The sequence below is a fragment of the Spizellomyces punctatus genome (assembly GCF_000182565.1).
Source record: "Spizellomyces punctatus DAOM BR117 chromosome Unknown supercont1.8, whole genome shotgun sequence".
NCBI lineage: Eukaryota > Fungi > Chytridiomycota > Chytridiomycetes > Spizellomycetales > Spizellomycetaceae > Spizellomyces > Spizellomyces punctatus.
The window spans coordinates 707,094-725,772 of NW_015971544.1; the positions used below are offsets into that span (position 1 = coordinate 707,094).

Sequence of the window (18,679 nt, forward strand, 5' to 3'; positions counted from 1 at the left end):
CTCAAAAACCCTTTCAACTAGATCGGGTGATGGGCCATGCCAAGACTCCCCTGATTACGTGTGCAGCCGATGAGGCTTGGGACATGCGCGATGACGAACTTGTGTGACTGACACTCGCTGTTGACCCTACTTAACGCTTTAACGCTTCGTTGGAAATTCTTCCGATTTAGCAACATTTAGACATGGCAACATTTCAAGGATTACGACGGTCTATGGTATCGTTGAACGCGCATGACCATCCAGAGCTGAACGTATTGATAACGGAAGAGAAGGTTGGCTCTTTGAAACGGCAACGTACATTGTTTGCACAAGTTAACGAAACCTTTCCAGGATGTTATGAAAGAGCTCCACAAATTTGCTAAAGAGAAGGCTGAAGGTAAGTACCATTCGCTGGTCGAGCAGTATTATTTGCAACTCACTCATTCCCTGTTGTCGTGCTGAAGCTGCAAAGTACATGGCTGTATGGGGTAAAACAGAACACACAGACGTTGCGGTGAGACTTGACATCAAAAGTACGTTTACAGTGAGGGAATCTTATAGTCCATTTAACAGGACATTACGGAAAAGTATCTAGTTCTATTTGAGGAGTTTGCAAAGTTCCACTATACGCTGATAGGTTCGCAGGCAGCTGTTCTTGTGGCTATGGCACAACTATTTATTGAACGTGATTTTCCGTATCCATGCAGAGCGCTATGAACTGTACCGTTCTCGCCTGAAGGAGATGAAAGCCCGCGAAGACAGCCTCTACGTCCTTCGTAAACGCTTGAAGGAACTTCAAGAAAAGTTTAAGGACGCAATAAAGAAGCAGAAGCCTCACGAAGGAATCAAATTGGAACTGACTACTGTGGACCGAGATCTTGCAGAGCAGGAAGCAGCCTATGAAGGATATAAGCGCGCATCTTTCAAAGATGCTATGCACCTCCAATTTGATGCCTGGATGGAGTTTGCCAACAAGGTAGGGCACTGACGGTTATGGCCATGGGAACAGGATGTTGGTTTCACCTACTTGGATCACCTACTTTAGATTACCATCTTTGCGACTTTTGGTAAATATCTCAGTGATCAGATACGTAAGTAGCTACGTGAGGGATGTAGAATTGTGCTACTCGGAAATTAAAAGTAAGGTCCTTCTCAGCGCAGGGCTCACTCGCACCTGGGCAAGAACTTCCTGCGTATGAAGGCGCCACGGTCACGACACGTATTGTTACGGATTTCCTTAAAGAACTACGAACATACGATTCCCAGCACCATTCCGACACTCTCGAGCCAAATGTCAATCATCGTCGAAGCTCAGGCGCATCCTCCTTGAACATAGATGACGCCCTACCCCCTGTCCCAAGCCCAGAACCCACAGCTGCAAGCATCCCCCAACCTCCTCCAAAGCTTTACGCTCCACATCAGCGTGCCTCGTCTGGGGAAGGGGTGCCGTCGCAGGAAGGGTCACCGCGGTCGCACAGTCGAGAGAGTTCGATTCCCGTAAGATCGAGTGATCATCCGCCAAGTCGACGATACTATCAAGCGCCGGCCCCCTCTGGGTCACTAACAGCTGTCCCGTACGGGGTGGCCCCAGGAGGCTCTTACCTTCATGTACCACATCATGGCTCTTTACCGCGTGAGATCCCACCCGCAGCGCCGACTGGTTACCCTCCACATTCTAACTCATTACCGCGTGAAAGTATGCTCCCAGGAAGCTACAATGGCTCTGCCATATCATATGGTGCTCACCCGCCAGTTTACCAAACTCGGTCTCGCCCTGCCTCCCCTTTACCCTTAGGATCAGACACTGTAGCATGTCCCATATGCGCTCGCGCAGTACTGGTAGATAAGATCAATGATCATCTGGACAGCCGCTGTGCGATGCACATGGTAGCAGTCGCATCAAGTGCAAATGGAGGATTACTGGTGGGATATGATGAATATAATGCTCGCGAGCAGATGCAGGCGCGACGAGAAGTTGTAAGTGGTGAGCTGATGAGCGACGAGGAAATTCGACAACGACTGGAACGGCTTAGAGTGCAATGAAAGCACCCAGATTTCATTCAAATAGAACTTATATTTCGGACAGGCGAGAATGCGAGCTTAGACTTAATGTTTATTTATTAAGAAGCCCCTGCACGCGGCGTAATATTAGTGTCTTGTATGTAGTCAATCAATGGCAGTCATTTCGCGAAATTTAGTGAGTGTATCCAAAAATTCCGCAAAATTCATGGTCACTTGTTCATAGAGAAGCCTTGGCACCTTTTCTTTATGCACTCCTAGCCATTCCACCCACTCCCATGGAGTTGCGTCGCCAGTGACTTTAAGTTGAGGTTCGAAAACCATGTCGCCTGTTCGGACGAACTGCACTTTGTCGCGCTCATCCCCAGCTCTATCAGGAGGTGCATTTGCCTTAGCGTCCCCAGGAGAACCAACTTTCGCCGCCAGAGGCGCGGCACCATCATTTGAGCTTTGGGAGACAAGAGATGCAGTAGATACGCCGAATTTGGTGGGCGCACCGCTCAGTGGGCTAGGTCCTCCGTTCGTCGGCGAAGGTCCCGTAGTGCGACTTGCATTTTCAGACTTTGTGCTCTCGGATCTCGCCACCGCTTTCTGGTACAGTTGCACCAGATCTTGCAAATATTTGTAGAGGCCAAAATTCAATGCCACATCAATAGGACCACCAAAATCCGTGCGAAATGAAAATTCGACTTTGGGCTCCTCCAAAAAGGTTTCTGTAGCGAGCTTGATTTTGGTGGACGGTACACCAAAAACATTCTTGGTTGCAGCGGCAGTCATGAAAGCAAACCACTGAGCTGTACTCCACATGCTCTCTTCGGCTTGAGATATCGGCTTCGCGGCACCCTTCTTCACATTGAAACCACCCAATTCGAATGACGTGCTTTCAGCAGCCCTATGCGCGGCACTTGCGGATCCTTCGTAGTAGACCTCAAACCTTTTTGAAACTATTTGGGCGAAATCCGGATCACGGAAGTTATACCGGGTGAGAATCACAAAGGCTTCTCCTAACACTAGTCGAATCCGGCCGACAAGTGGACCCCATGGCGATTTGGCGAACGAAGCGCGATGAAGCGGCTTGGAGATGGATGTTGGACTAGGGATACTGGCGTCCACACTGCTAGGGCTCCGCACTCGATCCTGCGGCCGCAACAAAAAGGATCCAGTGGACGGACTCGAAGAGACTGTTTCGCCGCGATTAGTTGTATTGGCGGAGACTGAGTCTATCCCTCTTTTTTCTTCAATTAACGCATGAAGGCGTTTGGCCAGATGTACCAGTGTGGGGATTGTTCGTCGAGACATGATCGCTTTGAATGTGTCCACCTTAATATCAGCACTACTGCAGAGCTCAGGGCCATCGTCACCGAGTGTCCATTGATCAGTGAGTCCGCCATGCAAAGGAGAGACGTGCACGATTAGGATTCTCTCGTACTGGTACTGCAACTGGGATCCTAAATGATCCACCCTGAGAGCAGCTTCCATTCCAACAAATGATGATCTTGCGGCAAAATTGGTGCGCAGGGGCCGTCTTGCGTCAAGATAAAAGTGCACTCCGTCAATGGATGTAATTCCGCTGAAGCGACCCTCACTTTTGACACCAATTGTCTCGCACTTGAATGTACCGGCTTTCTTCTCAAATCCAAAGGTAGACTTGGTTACGCTCCCACTCACAACGACATTTTCTAATCCAACAGTAGCTTTGCCAATAGCTTGCCCGAGATCCATGGCGAATTCGATTTGGTTTATTCGGGCGGCTACGTTGAAGTGGTCTGTCAGGGAGTGAACAGAATCACCGCCCAAGGAAAAGAGAGACGAGCGCTGCGTCTGCTTATCATCGTCGAACTCGGGTGGGGATGAAGCCAAATTGCCTGATGGGAAGACGAATTGTGAGGGATGGTCCAACCACATACGTTGGAAAAGAAAGAAATCCTGAAGATGCCTAGCATTAAGATTTCCAATTAAGGAAGGAACACCGATTTCAATGGCATATGTCCGGTTATGCTTTCGCTCTATCATTGTCACGCTGAAGGTGACTCGTGGTATCTCCGCATTTAGGCAATCTTCAGGGGAAAATGCATGTCGGAGCGCTCCGGACGTGCCCAGAATATTGGCGGTACAGCTCATATACTGAGTTCGGTCTTTGCTCACACCTTTCGGCAAGAACGAAAACATGAAATCCGCCTCATCCAAATTGAAGTTACAGCTGACTTTTGAAACGGGTTGGCAGCTGAGACTGACTTTAGTTCTGGACAACCGCAAGTAGAAAGTAATTTTATGCCGTTGATACGCTACAAAGGTCGGATTTGTCTCCGTTTCATTACGTGGCTTTTTGTCGAGAGACTGATTACTGTCGTTCACGCCTCTTTCGATCTCCTCCTGATGCTTGAGAATCCGTCCGAGTTTCAGATTAGCATTCACGTCGCGAAAGAAAGTGACAATGTCCGGATGTAGAACATTATGCGTAGGGTGGATGACGAGTTCAAAATGGATGCCTTTCAATGAATCGTCGCCAAGGCTGGCGTGCTTTGATGATGGTCCAATTATTGTTCTGCCCACAGTCAGCAACGTAAGTCCTGGAAGCGTGAGTACGTGTAGACAAGGATCTTCGCCATTGCTCGTTTCGCCCGTTCGCTGGCTTGCAGATCCGGTTGATGATAATTGGCTTGTGGATAGCGCTGGGGATTCAGCCGGAGCGCTCCTCTCTTTATTCCTAGCTGACCATAACTTACAAGTACCGGCTTCAAACTCGAAACGGCCTTCAAAACTAACATGGAGGGCGCCTCCCGTGGACTCTCCGTTTGTTTCAATGTGGTTAGCGTGCCCGTCATCCTCTTCGAGCTCTTCCTTCGTGGTGACAGGCTTGCTGTGATCGTCACATTCGTCCACCGGTAATGATTGTGCAACTTTCTCACGCTCCCGCACGTAAATTGCATTGAGCTGATTCAAATACTCGGTTATCGTTGCGTCTACTTCTAACTCAAACCCTCTGATACCAGAGTTCACACGGATGATATTCCGATCTTGTTCTAGCGTTCGGTGAAATTCGGCGTTGATGAGTTGCAGAATGATCCGATTTACGTTTGGATGTCCAGACGGGGAGAAATGCTTGTCATTTGCCGCCTCGAATATAGGTACAAACTGGAAGCACAAATCAGTGATTCTTCCTGCAGCTGATTTCAAACGCATTGAATCAAGCTGAATCTCTTTAGCGGAAACTAGGAATGCCGGTAACGGGTCCAAACCGGACCCCGACATCGTGTTGCGCCGACTGGCTAGGCCAGGCGGTGCATTCTCTAGAATCTCACTGAAATTGCTCTCGTGTTCACGGAGCGGTATCGCGGCGCCTATTTGTCTTATTTTCACGAGGATCACTCTGTTTTCAAAGAATGAACGGTCTTTTCGCTCCGGTGATAATGGCAATCGTATCCCCTTTAGAAAACGTGTTGTATTCTCTTTCGCCCTCTTTATTTCCTTCGCCTTCTGTTGCTTTCGCCTGTCCAATTCCTTTGTATAAAACACCCCAGCTTCCGCCATCGAAGTCATTGCTGTTGGCTGCAACACAGCATGGAGTTTATGGACTTGGATATAGAGCATCTCGAGATTATCAAAGTCCCGAGCCACCGTTTCAGCAGGTCCGTAATTCTGGACAGTGAGGCCCATCAGAACGTAGGCTAGCGGGTGCATCTTTGCTCGGGCGTTAGTCCTCCACTGCTGCCAATTTGGCATATTGAGGATCAGTGATAAGGAGAAGCGGCGAGCCACGAAACGCCATGAAAGTATGTCAGCACCTATGGCAGTCGGCAATTCCAAGCTACCGGTGGACACGTCGCTTTGAGGGAAGTTTGTTACGAACCCATTCAAAGGATCGGATTCAAAGATTATGATGCTGTTGGGACTTTCGGCAGAAATGCGAAGGCCTTGAACAGTAATCTTCAGAGCATACAGAATCCTTGGAATCGCACCAGCGACCTTTTCCTTCTGATGACTTGCACCGCGTTTCGAATGTGCCTTTTTTCTGCTATAGAAGGCGAAGACCTCCAAGATATCGTTCAACTCACCGCCGAGAACATTTTGCGCTGTAATCAGCTGGTCAATAATGCTCACGTCAAGACTTGCTTCGATTAAGTCCAGCTCCAATGTAGCTTCGATTCGCTTGGACTGCTGCAGAGGGACTGGCTGACGGACTGTTTCCAGGCTCTCACCCGGCATTGTTTGCGTTTGGGACGCTCCGTGTACAACTGAGCCTTTTGAGCTAGCGGTTGGCAAGTCAAAAGTTGTCCACTGGTTATCAGGTGAAGGCTCGTCAATATACGTCCTTGAGCTCGTCTTTCTCGCTAGAAATTTAACAGTATGACTAGCCAAGCGTGCCTCCCAGCCGATCCTCGTTTTCAGCATATTCGGCGCTCCCCCCAGAGCTGCTGGAGAATCGTCTTGACTAATTCCTATGAGCAGATTGTGGGCATCATAAAAGAAGTTCAGAGATGCCAATAAATCCGATTGAATTGACAAGTGGCTAAGTAAAAATTCAAGTCGAATACTCTCGAAGCGCGGTCGTGAAAGATTTCCGATCTTCGAGCTGGTGCTACGGCTCAAACCCTCCACGGGAACGTCTAGCTGTCCGCTGTCCCACTCTCGGACTAACCTATTGAAAAGGAAGTCATAACGAGGTAGATCTTCATCCCCCCATTTTTCCAGGAACGTGTGCAGCTTTAGCAAACTTCTGGGGAGACGCAAGCCAGCATAACGTATTACGGTGGCCAATGACAATATTTCTGACGGATGGACCACAGATCCTCGAGAGTCTGTGGATGAAGACTGGCTGACCGAAGCTGTTCCACTTATTTCGCCAAGCTCAAGCGATATCAAAGTTGCGGTATCTTGCAGCTTTCCGGCTCTCACAGTGCGTTCGTACATGGTAACGTTTACATCTGCCACAGTTACCACAGTGTTGTGTAAGAGATGACCGGGCTCATACAGCGGTTCGCGCTGTTCCTCATAGATGTCTTGAGTTCTTTTGTTTGTGAGATGCATTGAACATGCCTGAATATTTCTCAGTGTAGCTTGTGCCACAAGATTGTGAGCAGCTGCCGTTATCGAGAATCTAGTCACAAGCCCCGTCCCAAAAAATACGACAGGTAGTCCACGAAGCAGGGTTGTTTCCGAAGCGCTGCCAAGGGAAGCCAATATGTCACCCTGCTTTTGGGCGGCGTGGCTCCTTTCACTTGACTCCAGCCTCGCTTGAAACCAGCGATGTACCCGGAGGAAATGACGAACAAACCCAAAAAGGTTGGGATTGACAACGGTATCGATACGCTCTATTCGCGCTCTGCATCTCACATCCAAATGACCACAGCCGCTCTGCGACCGGGAGCCATTTAAGTTTCCCAACTGAGCGTCAATGTCAGACCCGAAGTCGCATTCCGCTGAAAGGTCCGGCACATCCCTGTCACACACACGGCTTTTGCCAGACATAACAATGGGCCCGACCATAATGGAGCTGTCGTCATTTTGGAATTCAATGATGGTGATGTCGAGTCTTGCAACATCCAACATCCCTTTCCAATTCAATATTCGGCTTAACGTCTCCATATTGGTTGCCGTCGCGGTGCACGGAACTGGTGGTTTCACATTGTACAAGCCACGCAGTAGAGGTGTAGATGAGAGGTCGCTTACCTCCCATTGTCGCCAGGCGCCAAGATAACGGAGAATTGAAACATACATGAGTTTGGCGTCTGCATCCATGCTATTGCCCAACTGCCTACACATCTCTTCTTTCACGAGGTGCGGCAATGCTCGCAGGCAGTATCGAAGATGGGCGAGCAGCTTCCATCCACTGTCATTCTGATGTCTACGGTTTCCCAGCAGCCACAGCGTCGACGGGTGTGTTAAGAAAACTGGATCTCCTGATATCTGTGAATGATAGGCCTTTTCCGCGACTAAGCTCACGAGCTTTTGAAGCTCCTTTCGCCGTCGTGCTCTGAATTCGCTAGCCAGCTTACTCACATCCGTACCGAACGTAACCCACTTGAAAATGGCACCAAACATGATTTCTATAGTTTCGTTGATTGAAACGACAGACAAGTCCTTCGTGCTAATTTTCATTGAACTCCCATCTTGTTCTCCGGGTTTGAGATCCGACCGCCAATCGAGATGTCCTTCCCACTGAATCTTTTCGGCTAGCAAATCTAGAACAACAGGAACGCCTTCTAGCGCCCCCTCCGCTGGGGTTGCGCGAGCATGTTGCTTCGCTGATGGGATGCCCACAATGCCCGCAGCATTCATATTTCCAACAAATCGCAGTTTGGTAGCAACTCTCTCGACATCAACGACGAATTTGGCTTCGTTTTGTTGTGGCTCGCGAAATGCAGCCGTGGGGTTCTTGGTCGTCGTCTTGACTCTTCCAGTAACACCCGTAACGACAATATCGAATGAGCACAACAGTCTGTCAGATAACTCGTATCGAAGGGGCAGGTCATCATGCAAGAACGAAGTCACATCTGGAAGCAGCATATCTTGGATGCAATGAATATGTACGGTGGGCGCGGAAACAAAAATTGACGAAGAAGTATACTGATATGCGAAGATCTGGATCAGACTATTCGTGTACTCCCTCTGAAATGCATCCATCATGGACTCCGGTCTTAGCGGCTACACGGAATTAGAAATTGCTATGGCTGATCTCCCAAAATGAGTGCACTCACTCGACTTCCCAGATTCTCCAGCGCTTCCTGAACAATGCGCAGAAAGATCGGTGTGATAAGAAATCGCAGAGGTCCCGAAAAGTCAACCGTAACCATTTTTCTCTCTTCACTATCCGAGTTCTCCGGGGCTTTCGCTTCGCCACGACGATATTTTCTCATAGCCCTATGGAATGGCCTCTCCATGTAGAAGTCGTCAGCATCAGTGGTCTCCCCATCTTCGGGGTCAACCGAAGTAAACTGTGTCATAGTGGGAGACCGTCCTAGTGAGTCGCGGTGCGAAGTATCGATATTGAATCTTTTCAGGTATGACCGATAAGGAATAGATCGGGAGACCGCAGGTTGCTGGAACGATTGGTGCGGTACGCCCGATGGTTCTTGGTCTGTGAAAGTCTGCCACGTGTCAGAGTCCGCCAAAGGCGAGTGGTCGGAAGGTTCGTCCAAATCTCTAGAACCACTAGCACATAGGTCGCTCTTGAGACATTTGCTAGAATTATAGAAAAAAAAAACCGGCGTACTCACTCAGAGTCGCTATCTGCTGCACGGTCGGACCACCCAGAACTTGTTGTGTCAGCAAATATATCTCGAACAGGACTCTCCTCTCTGGGAGTTGATTGGTGGGGGGTAACCTTAAAAGGGGGTGTGAAGAGTGGCAGATAGGGCAACCAATGAGTGTCATCCGCCGAGCGAACTTCCTGTCGTCTACGACCATTATTGACGTCTCCCTGATTGTATAGGAAGGTGCACCGCTGGGTTGCGTCATCTTGGGTTTTGATAAAATCCATCTGTCTGGCTTGTGCCTCTGTCCAGTTGGGCATCTGCCTATATATGCAGACCGACAGAGCTGTCCGCCCATTCAAAACTTCCACCCAAGAATAGTCACCGTTGGCTGCTGATCCATCTTCTTTATCCTTTGTCACCGCTAAACATCGGATCAAGATATCCGGAACTTCAACGAATACGCGCTCGCTCCAATTCGCGCATATAAAATTGTCCATTTGCAGTCGCAATCCATGGGCTAGGTGCAGACTCGACACACTTCCTTGTCCCCACACTGAAATTTCAATACTTGTCAGCACTACTTGCACCGTTGTAATATCGGGTAGCGGTTGAGGTGCTACTAGAAGGTTATCCATATCCGCGTAATGAAAAGAGAAGCACTCTAACGCCTGCTGTATGGCAGGCAGTGAAAACGGTTGCAACTCTCCCACAATCTGGCCAACAGTCAATCGCCAATCCACAGCGTAAACTGCTCCTCGCGGGGGTCGTCCGAAAAGACGGTGCCCGCGCACTGTGATATCTGAATTGTGTTGTTTAACAGGTGCTTCGAATCGTTGTCCACTCCTGTTGATGGAACTGACCTTGAGCGCGCAAAAAATTGCGATCCTCGACGGGGTTCGGCTGTACAACTGAAGCCACAATCTGGGTGCGGGACCAATGGATAGGCCGTAGATTAATTTGTACATCTAAACCGTTCACGCTAAGCCTACATGATCGTGTGCGTATATCAGATTCTTCGCATACCGTGGTAATGATCATTATTGCGGTTCTCGACTTGAATTTCATTGATCGTAAGTACTGAGGCCTCCTGCACATCATATAGATTTTCCGGCAAGATGGCAACCGCATTTTGCACTACCACTGTAATGTGGACCTCAAAAAGATTTGATTTGCCCTTTGCAATAAATTAGTGCTAATCTATCAGAGGTATGTGGTTCTTGCGCAGGTTCACCTTCGCTGCTTCCTGCTTTCGCCAAGCGGTCTCTGCCATAGTGGGATCAGCCGTTCTATTACGAAATTCGTCTGATGTCACGAAGTTATTGAAGTCTCCCATATAATTTTCTTTGAAATAGACCAGATGTGTGATCAGGAAGCCGAATATGGTTGCGTGAACTGATGACGCCTGATTTAATTTCATCAGCACAAGACTAATAACTTCAATGCCCAATATGAGTAGCGGTAAGTACCTCCACATTCATAGCTAAACTGTCTACATTCCCAAGTTTGTATGTATTGCAAAAACGATAGGATGCCTCAATGGCTAGATGACCGACTGTGCCAACATTGCGCGCTTCTTCCGTCAAATATGCACCGATAGTGTGAGATGCTGGAAAACTCATCCTAACGCGTGTCTTCTTGGACTGACAAGCGTTGTCAGCGCTTAGGAACGGAACACATAGATGTGAACATGTGCTTACCTCGACCTGGAACCCGACGATTGTCGCATCTTCCTCAAAATGGAGGAAGGGCATCGACACATCAAACCGTAAACGAGGACCGCTCACAATCAAATACACTATCAGACCAAATAGCTTAGTACGAAGGGCGAAGGTGAGTGTCGTCGTCCACATGTGCCGCTTACCATTATCATTCAAGTCATTTGGCTGGTTGATCACGTTATTCTGGTTTACACAGAAGATCAACTCAAAGTCTATTAAGTTGAACTTGATCTTATACTCCATCGGAACGAAATATTCAAGTGAGGTTGCAGGCCCTGACGTCCAATCTCTAATGAGGTCCGTAATCAGGGTAACGTGGTCCCGTAACAGAAACAACTGAGCTGCATTGAGCGCCACAGTGAACAGCCATGTTCGCTCTCCGTTCCATCGCAAAGGATTTTCCATTTGGCAATCCAGCTGGAAGGAGGCAGATGAATAAAATCAATGTATGCAATAACATAACGGTCATATGACCCTGTACATACCCTCACACTCTGAGCTGCCAACAGAACGCTGTAATTCAGACTTGTCAACATCGAAAGATCCTCGAGAGCAACATTCACGTTTGTAGAGTATCCATTTTCTCCTTGTATGAAGGGTACAATGATATCCACAGACGACGTCCCCTTTGCTTTAAGGTCGATCCAGGCATACGGCCTCCCCGTGGATCCAACCTTCACATTCTCATTTCCGTCATCGTCGCTGATAGTATCATCGTAAAACTTCCAGTCCTGGAACATTGCGTCAGTCGTACTGGCATACTGGGGTTACATAGTGTATATTACCTTCGATTGCTCACGAAATGGAATGCGGAGGGCCGTTTCGCCTTCAAACTTCATGAGTACTTTCATGGCGACGAAGACTCGAGTTTCTCCGGGAACGAGGGTTTCAGTCTTTTCCAGGTTTCGGTAAGAGTAAGGAAAGAAAAACGATTGCATTATCCGCCTAGAGTCCAGTATACGCGTTAAATTATCTTGGTTCCTGCCAAAGGATAAATATGTCGATTACCTCTGACGATCGGTCCATGGCCCATAATGCAGCTGCCCGTCAGTCACCGTGAGGTCTAAAAATATTATCGTAAGTACTTGAGGTCCATGTAACGCGAGGACGATAGCAATTTTTATGTCTCAGTAGGGTTCGATTTGGGAAAGTCTCTAAACAAGGTGCCATTTGTTCTTATCGCCCCATTGTTCGCATCCTCACCTAGTCCCCATTCGGGAGGTAGATCGCCGTTTCCTACATCATTTTCTTCTTTTTGACTATCCCGGCTGAGCTCTTGTTTGATACTGTCGCGAGGAACAGGTCCTATAATTCGTGGCAAGGATCAGTCTTTTCGGCGCATCGATGACGTTATCGTCGGTCACATACCTGGAATATCCACATAATAGCGCAGTTCCAATCGTCGACAATCTAGCACGTTGGTTACTTTCGCATATTCTTCAAAACGCCGTCTCTTTAAAAGAGGGACATTGGAGACTTTATATCGGGACAGACCGGCCCAATGTCGTTCTGCTTCTTGAAGAGGGATCTCTTCGTCTTTCATACCGCCCCAAATGATCCCACCGCCCAAGAATGCTGCCAACTTCCGATACCATGGGCGCCTTATGCTTTAGAGATGTACAATTTTAGCTTCTCACTAAGGACGTAGGTTGGAATGTCGGGTCGCCATAATGATACAAACTTGTGCGAGCGGATGCGGGCGGCTTGATTCAAAACCGGTTCGCGATAGTCAACATTTGTCATCATACTGAATTTAACCTTCTTCACAGACAGGTTTAAGTCGGTCCTGTAGAAATCATGCAGAGAGCGGGACTAATACGGCATGGCATTAGTTAATGCTACGGAAACTAGGGAGAAACTCCTGCCGTACCTTAACGGCCTCGTACACCCCGACGGCTTCTTTATAATGGATGATAAAAATGGAAGGAAGGTCAGGCAGACCCATGGTAATTGCCCCAGTGGTGGCCGCTATATCGATTGGAAGAAACCACCGAAAACCCATATCTTTTGGTGTGTTGCTTGGGAAGTCTTCGGTGATATTTACTGGATAGAAAAAAAGTCAATTTGAAGCAGTAGGCCCTGTTGGCATCAGATCCATGTACCTGAGATGTTCTCCGACCGGGTAGGGCCCGCTGGAGGAGCAGCCCCGGACCGTTCTAAAACAGATTGCAGATGCTCATACGCAGCAGTCCGATTATAAATAAACCATTCTAGACCGTCCAAACGAAGTCTGATCCTACAGGGTAGTTCTAATGATTTTACAAGTAATAATAACATAAGATATTGGGTTGAGCTTGCAAAGATACCGCAATTGCAGTCATATTTCACCTTGCGACCCGGACGCTGCAGTATCCCCGCCCTTTCGGACCCGCGAAACCCAGTAGCGGAAGGTTATATGTCCTCGAAGAACGCTGATCGATTGATTACGCGAGTAATACCGGAGGTTTCGGAAGAGGACCTTTCCACTAAGAGGTGCGAACTGAACAGATTCTGGTTCCACCAATAACCATATGAAGGTTAGCTCACAAGGAAGTATGTAAAACAATTTTTTGAGCAAATGTGTCCCATACCAAGCTCCACCCACGCTCTATACTTCCGCCATGTGTATATACAAAGTAGTCGAGAGAGTATCTGACCAAGAGCCCGGCTTAAATAAAAAAAATAGAAAAGGGAAACTATGGACACCACCCAGGTATAAACAACGAACGTCCAGAACTTGACTGGGTACTTGATGTCAGTAAATGGCAGCGTCGAGCTGATAGTTCAGAATCGTTTTTACCATTCGGATCATCCTGGTTGAAATTTCCAAAAGGAAGAGGAAACTCGGGAAATGTTTGTGACATTCTAGTGCAAAGAGGAATTTCGTGGCTTCATGATTGTGAGTTCGTTGGTCACAATGATCTCCAACAATTGCCGCTGCGCTGTGGATGGTCATTGCTTAGGTACAACCACATCACGTGGGCGGCTGTGAAATTAATGACTTGTCTGACAGCGCGGACTCGACGGTGTCACTATCAATCCCTCCGCCACGGGAATTACCATTTGCGTCCCCCAATTTGGATATGCTCACAGCCGTGGACGTTAGAGTCTCACAGGGAATGGCTGACAGCTATTCAGATAGTCCCTCGGAAGAGGGTGGTGCCGGGATGACCGCTGGGGATGAAGACAGGCAGGGTCGGCGCGGTGGCCAACGCTCGGCAAAGGATTTTGAAGTTCAGCCTACTCCAGAAGAGAGAAGGAGAGTACGGGCAGTGTATCGGGAATTGATTGCACATACGGAGGGTAGGAAGCAAACAACGGATGCTGCAGTTTATCATGGAAGCTGATTATTGCTCGTTGCGTTCGCTCAGGCAAGCGGAATGAACTGGAATCTGAGCAACTTGTGAGAACCATTCAAAAGGCCAATGAGCTCTTTCAACAAGGTGGGCCTGTGCAACTCCGTGCTGGCGTGAAGCCAAGGAAATCTCATGTCAATGTGTCCGTTCGTCTCAAGTCTATACAACACAGGAAGCGACTCTGGATTCGAGGCTGCTGGTTACAGCTGCCGAATTGGGTGTACAGAAAGCACAGCGGATGCGGCTCGATGGCGGGAGCTTTAATGTGGATGATTGGATTGGAAAGCTGGTGGCCACAATGAGTACGGAGAGACAACTGGAGGAAGAGGACGAGGAATATGCAGAGAGTCCTGAAGTTCATCTGGATTGGTACGCTTTGGGACAAGCGGCAACGAGAGCACTGCTGAAAGCTCCCACAATCGATTTTATGTGAGGGGTTACCATATTGTGGCCATTTTTTCTGTTTGGGTTTGATAACCATTGGAATCATTAGGTTAGGCCCGCTTGCGGTAGAACCAAAGATTCGTAACCAACCACGCAAAGTTGCGAAGTTGGTGAAGAACAAGGAAGACCTACAAAGACCCCAGCAGGTAGGATTACAGAAGATCATCAGGTTCTGGTCAGGTTAACCCTGACACCCTATGTGTTCAAAGCTCAAGGAGAGTGATTTCGACAAGCAAGAAAATGAAACAACCACTCTCGTATTCCAAATAGCGAAGCGCTTACATGAGGTCGGCAATATCAACTTCTTTACATTTATCGTAAATCCAGAATCCTTTGGTCAAACGGTGGAGAACCTATTTTACTTGAGCTTCTTGATACGAGATGGGAAGGTACAGCTGAATGAAGATGAGGAAGGAGAACTGATATTGGGTAATGTATTACTACAACAGAATGAGATATTGGAAGAGATATTATCTCGACTAAATACATGCACCTATTTTCGTAGAACCGGCAGCGCCGCCACGACCCGAAGACTATGAAGACAATGAAATAAAGCGCTATCAGGCAGTGGTGGATATTGACATGGCCACTTGGAGGGCGCTTATTGATGCATACAATATACGACAATCTTGCATACCAACGCGCCCACCATCCACAATGACAGCGTCTGGTGGGCGATGGTATGGATGAGCACCCACAATAGATCTCCGGTGCACCATGCTGACAAGCCCGGCATTTTACATCTTTTTGCCCAAAGATCAGTAAAGTTCTTGTCTTTCTGCCAAAGTAATTGTAAGGTTTTAGCACAAAGTTTCGGTGCAAGCGTTTATTAGCTCAGCAACCAATCCCCTCGATTTGGGAAATTGAACTTGAAATTCGCGCTCAGCTTGCGAGAACCTAAAAACTAGCTTGAAAATGCGAGGAAAGCGCCATCGGAATGATGTACAAAGTTTGGCAATTCAGCAACGGCTAAAAAATCCGGCAGGGTCCCTGGGTATAAAGGTCTTGCCTCGTCGTCCTCACCCTGGTTGCGAGCATCAGCACACACGAACAATATGACAATCCCTCAACCCCGCTACACAATCCCAGAAAAGCTGGCAATTGAAGTGCCAGGTGCCCCCGCCATACCTGGCGAGGGAAAACCACGATGTCACTATCTGACGTTTGAGCGGGAGTACCGTGTCAAGCAGTTTGGGAGCCTGACAGCCTGGGATATTTTCGAAGAAGGCCGAAGGCGCTCTGGTGATGCACCATGTTTGGGCCGACGTACAATGATCAACGGCGTTGCGGGGCCTTTTGTTTGGTATATATTTCATCAAGTTCAAGGCTTGGTGTGCACACACTGATACCATTAATGAATCTATCAAAAAAAAGGGAGACATACAACGAAGTTTACACCCGCGCTGAACGTATTGCGTAAGGGCATTTTCATTCACGACTTGGCTTGCGATATGACATTAATGTCTGATTCATTTTCAGGTCTGCGCTTGTAGCTCTCGGTCATCAGCCCAACGACAAGGTTGGCATCTTTGCAAAAAATTGCCCCGAGTATGCGATCGCTCAGTTTGCCGCATTTCGTCAGGGGTTTGTGGCATTTGCAGCAATATGAATAGTAGCAAGTTCCCTTAACAAACTCTTCGTGTACAGTGGTACGGTCGTCCCCATCTACGACACGTTGGTGTCGGATGAAGCTGTTCTTGTCCACATGTTGAACCTTACTGAATGCAAAGTTGTGTTTACAACTTCAAAGCAGGTATGTTATTTCATTCTTCTTAGCGGTCTATGTAGCAGACGCTGATGCTTAGTGACTCATTTAGGTACCCGTCCTGCTCTCTGCCAGTTCGAAAGTGCCGACCCTCAAAATCGTTGTCACCTTTGACGAGCCGTCCGATGAGCAAAAGAAGCAGGCTGAAATATTGAACGGTTTGTTCACGTCGGAGCATTTGCAATTCCTCAATTGTCTCTTGCTTACGCCAGTTGCATGTCCACAGTTGAGCTTCTAACGTTTCCAGAGTTGGAAAAGCTTGGGGCAAAAGAGCTTACTGAACCTAACGCTCCCAAGGGAGGTGATATAGCCTGGATTTGCTTCACTAGTGGGACCACTGGAATGCCTGTATGTCTCATCCTCAGCATATGATATCTCTCCGTAAGGCCATAGTACAAACTTATTTTGGCTTTCAGAAAGGTGCCATTATCACGCACAAAATGTGCTCTTCCATTTATGATCGTGTCGCCCTCGGCATCGAACACGGCCTCGACCTTCCTCTCACGCCCGACGACGTTATGCTTTCATATCTCCCCATGGCTCATGTATTCGAAATGAGTTGCCAGACAGTAGTCATCGGTCACGGGGGCCGTATTGGGTTCTGGCAAGGAGATGTAACGAAGCTAATGAACGATGTGGCAGAATTGAAGCCCACAATCTTTGCTGGAACCCCCCGTATTTATAATCGAATCTATGATAGCGTCATGGCTCAAGTTTCCAAGGCAGGGTGGGCCAAAGCAGCTCTTTTTCACGTAAGTTCAGCTAGATGTAATCATAATTCATTGACGGAAAACTGCCTTCTTATACATAAATCCTGATTCAATCAGACCGCATACAATGGCAAACTCACATGGCTGTCACGTAACATGTACAACCACGCTCTCTGGGATAAGGTTGTTTTTGCCAAGTTGAGGGAACTGCTAGGTGGCCGTGTTCGATTCATGTACACTGGTGCCGCACCCATCAGCCGCGAAGTCTTGGATTTTCTGAAGATTGCCTTCTCTTGCCCAGTTATCGAGGGCTACGGGCAAACGGAATCCATGACCGGCACCTCTATTACCTATCCTTGCGATACCAAATCAGCCGGAACCATTGGTGTCCCCATCCCTGGTGTTTACATCAAATTAGTGGATGTACCCGACATGAACTATCTCTCTAGCAGCAATCCCCCTGCGGGAGAAATCTGCTTCAAAGGATGCACCGCGTTCCCTGGATATTATAAAGATGAAGAGAAGACCAAGGAGACAATCGATGAAGATGGCTGGGTTCATACGGGCGATATTGGCATATGGACTGAGCACGGCAACCTCAAAATCGTGGACAGGAAGAAAAATCTCTTTAAACTTGCCCAAGGGGAATATGTCTCACCAGAAAAGGTGGAGAATGCCTACAGTAGACACGAATTGGTCGACTCCATCTTTGTCACTGGAGAATCTACCCAAGCCCATTTAGTGGCCATCATCCACCCGTCTAAGGCCGCCTTTGTGAATTTTGTCACAGAAAAGGTTAAGGATGTGGACGCGACTTTACCCCTGGAAGAGCTGTGCGAGAACAAGGTTGTTCGTAAGACCTTCTTGCAAGAAGTGTCCCAGTGGGTAAGACGGAGTGGGGAGTTGAAGGGCTTCGAAATTGTCAAGGATGTGGTACTAGAGCCCAAGGACTTTCCCTCTCTCGGCTTCCTTACACCAACGTTCAAGTTGAAGCGTCACGATGCAAAGGTGTGTGAAGTCTTTTCGCTTACTGTTTTTTACGTATGTGTTAAAATCTTTTATGATCACAGTTGCATTATAAAGCAAAGGTGGCGGCAATGTATGATGGTACTTCTAGCGTCATGTAGTGGATAGAGCCGGGCTCTGCGAGATTTTGTATATCTATTGATTTTTCATATGGTTATTTACTTGATACTCATAATTCTCTTTCTTATACATCCGTGCAATAATAATTCGGGGCGAAATATTAATTATGGTCGGCTCAATAATGAAATTGTTGATGCAGCTATCTATCGTAGCGTGCATTGGAAAAACACAATCATAAAAATTAAACAAATATGGTTTAAAGGCAACAGGCGCGAGCTAGCGTGGTGGAAAGGAAAAAATGATCAACGCGGTTGTTTCATCGTCGGCGACAGGGTTTGAACCTGTGCGGGCAGAGCCCATTGGATTTCAAGTCCAACGCCTTAACCACTCGGCCACACCGACTTTTCATAAACAGAGGCTTCTTTAA

The 18,679-nt window shown here is 47.9% G+C and overlaps 4 protein-coding genes and 1 non-coding gene across 5 annotated transcripts; 3 read left to right on the forward strand and 2 right to left on the reverse strand.

The window, feature by feature from the left end:
* The first annotated feature begins 144 nt into the window (after positions 1–144).
* SPPG_05117 (uncharacterized protein) lies at positions 145–2,258 on the forward strand. Its single transcript, XM_016753345.1, has 7 exons — positions 145–272; positions 331–376; positions 444–493; positions 553–616; positions 687–955; positions 1,025–1,070; positions 1,136–2,258. The coding sequence occupies exons 1-7, from the start codon at positions 183–185 to the stop codon at positions 2,020–2,022; spliced, it is 1,452 nt and encodes a 483-aa protein (XP_016607777.1). The 5' UTR covers positions 145–182; the 3' UTR covers positions 2,023–2,258.
* SPPG_05118 (uncharacterized protein) lies at positions 2,030–13,755 on the reverse strand (the record flags this gene model as incomplete). Its single annotated transcript, XM_016753346.1, has 19 exons — positions 2,030–8,643; positions 8,697–9,150; positions 9,216–9,993; positions 10,055–10,159; positions 10,218–10,368; positions 10,426–10,596; positions 10,661–10,834; positions 10,892–10,989; positions 11,056–11,329; positions 11,398–11,643; positions 11,698–11,857; positions 11,921–11,975; positions 12,116–12,217; positions 12,281–12,519; positions 12,594–12,724; positions 12,783–12,955; positions 13,015–13,161; positions 13,241–13,402; positions 13,620–13,755. The coding sequence occupies 19 exons, from the start codon at positions 13,753–13,755 to the stop codon at positions 2,146–2,148; spliced, it is 10,254 nt and encodes a 3,417-aa protein (XP_016607778.1). The 3' UTR covers positions 2,030–2,145.
* Positions 13,756–13,952: 197 nt separating this feature from the next.
* Positions 13,953–15,506, forward strand: SPPG_05119 (Smc5-Smc6 complex subunit NSE4). The gene is made up of 6 exons (XM_016753347.1): positions 13,953–14,194; positions 14,263–14,334; positions 14,406–14,676; positions 14,741–14,837; positions 14,901–15,120; positions 15,197–15,506. The coding sequence occupies exons 1-6, from the start codon at positions 13,975–13,977 to the stop codon at positions 15,379–15,381; spliced, it is 1,065 nt and encodes a 354-aa protein (XP_016607779.1). The 5' UTR covers positions 13,953–13,974; the 3' UTR covers positions 15,382–15,506.
* An 81-nt stretch (positions 15,507–15,587) lies between these two features.
* On the forward strand, positions 15,588–18,419 carry SPPG_05120 (uncharacterized protein). Its single transcript, XM_016753348.1, has 9 exons — positions 15,588–15,994; positions 16,066–16,107; positions 16,171–16,275; positions 16,339–16,444; positions 16,509–16,614; positions 16,683–16,804; positions 16,873–17,208; positions 17,284–18,174; positions 18,237–18,419. Exons 1-9 carry the CDS (start codon positions 15,747–15,749, stop codon positions 18,291–18,293), a joined length of 2,013 nt encoding a protein of 670 aa, XP_016607780.1. The 5' UTR covers positions 15,588–15,746; the 3' UTR covers positions 18,294–18,419.
* Positions 18,420–18,572: 153 nt separating this feature from the next.
* On the reverse strand, positions 18,573–18,654 carry SPPG_10103. The gene has a single exon. It is a non-coding gene; the product is annotated as a tRNA-Ser (tRNA).
* Between the last annotated feature and the right edge of the window lie 25 nt (positions 18,655–18,679).

Bases quoted from the DNA above. Each gene is read 5' to 3' on its own strand.
- SPPG_05117 (XM_016753345.1), top strand. From the start codon at position 183: ATGGCAACATTTCAAGGATTACGACGGTCTATGGTATCGTTGAACGCG. The intron at 494-552 runs GTGAGACTTGAC...TCCATTTAACAG, and splicing joins CAGAACACACAGACGTTGCG to GACATTACGGAAAAGTATCT. The intron at 956-1,024 runs GTAGGGCACTGA...CACCTACTTTAG, and splicing joins GGATGGAGTTTGCCAACAAG to ATTACCATCTTTGCGACTTT.
- SPPG_05119 (XM_016753347.1), top strand. From the start codon at position 13,975: ATGCTCACAGCCGTGGACGTTAGAGTCTCACAGGGAATGGCTGACAGC. The intron at 14,335-14,405 runs GTGGGCCTGTGC...GTTCGTCTCAAG, and splicing joins CAATGAGCTCTTTCAACAAG to TCTATACAACACAGGAAGCG. The intron at 14,838-14,900 runs GTAGGATTACAG...ATGTGTTCAAAG, and splicing joins ACCTACAAAGACCCCAGCAG to CTCAAGGAGAGTGATTTCGA.
- SPPG_05120 (XM_016753348.1), top strand. From the start codon at position 15,747: ATGACAATCCCTCAACCCCGCTACACAATCCCAGAAAAGCTGGCAATT. The intron at 15,995-16,065 runs GTATATATTTCA...ATCAAAAAAAAG, and splicing joins GTTGCGGGGCCTTTTGTTTG to GGAGACATACAACGAAGTTT. The intron at 16,805-16,872 runs GTATGTCTCATC...TTTGGCTTTCAG, and splicing joins GTGGGACCACTGGAATGCCT to AAAGGTGCCATTATCACGCA.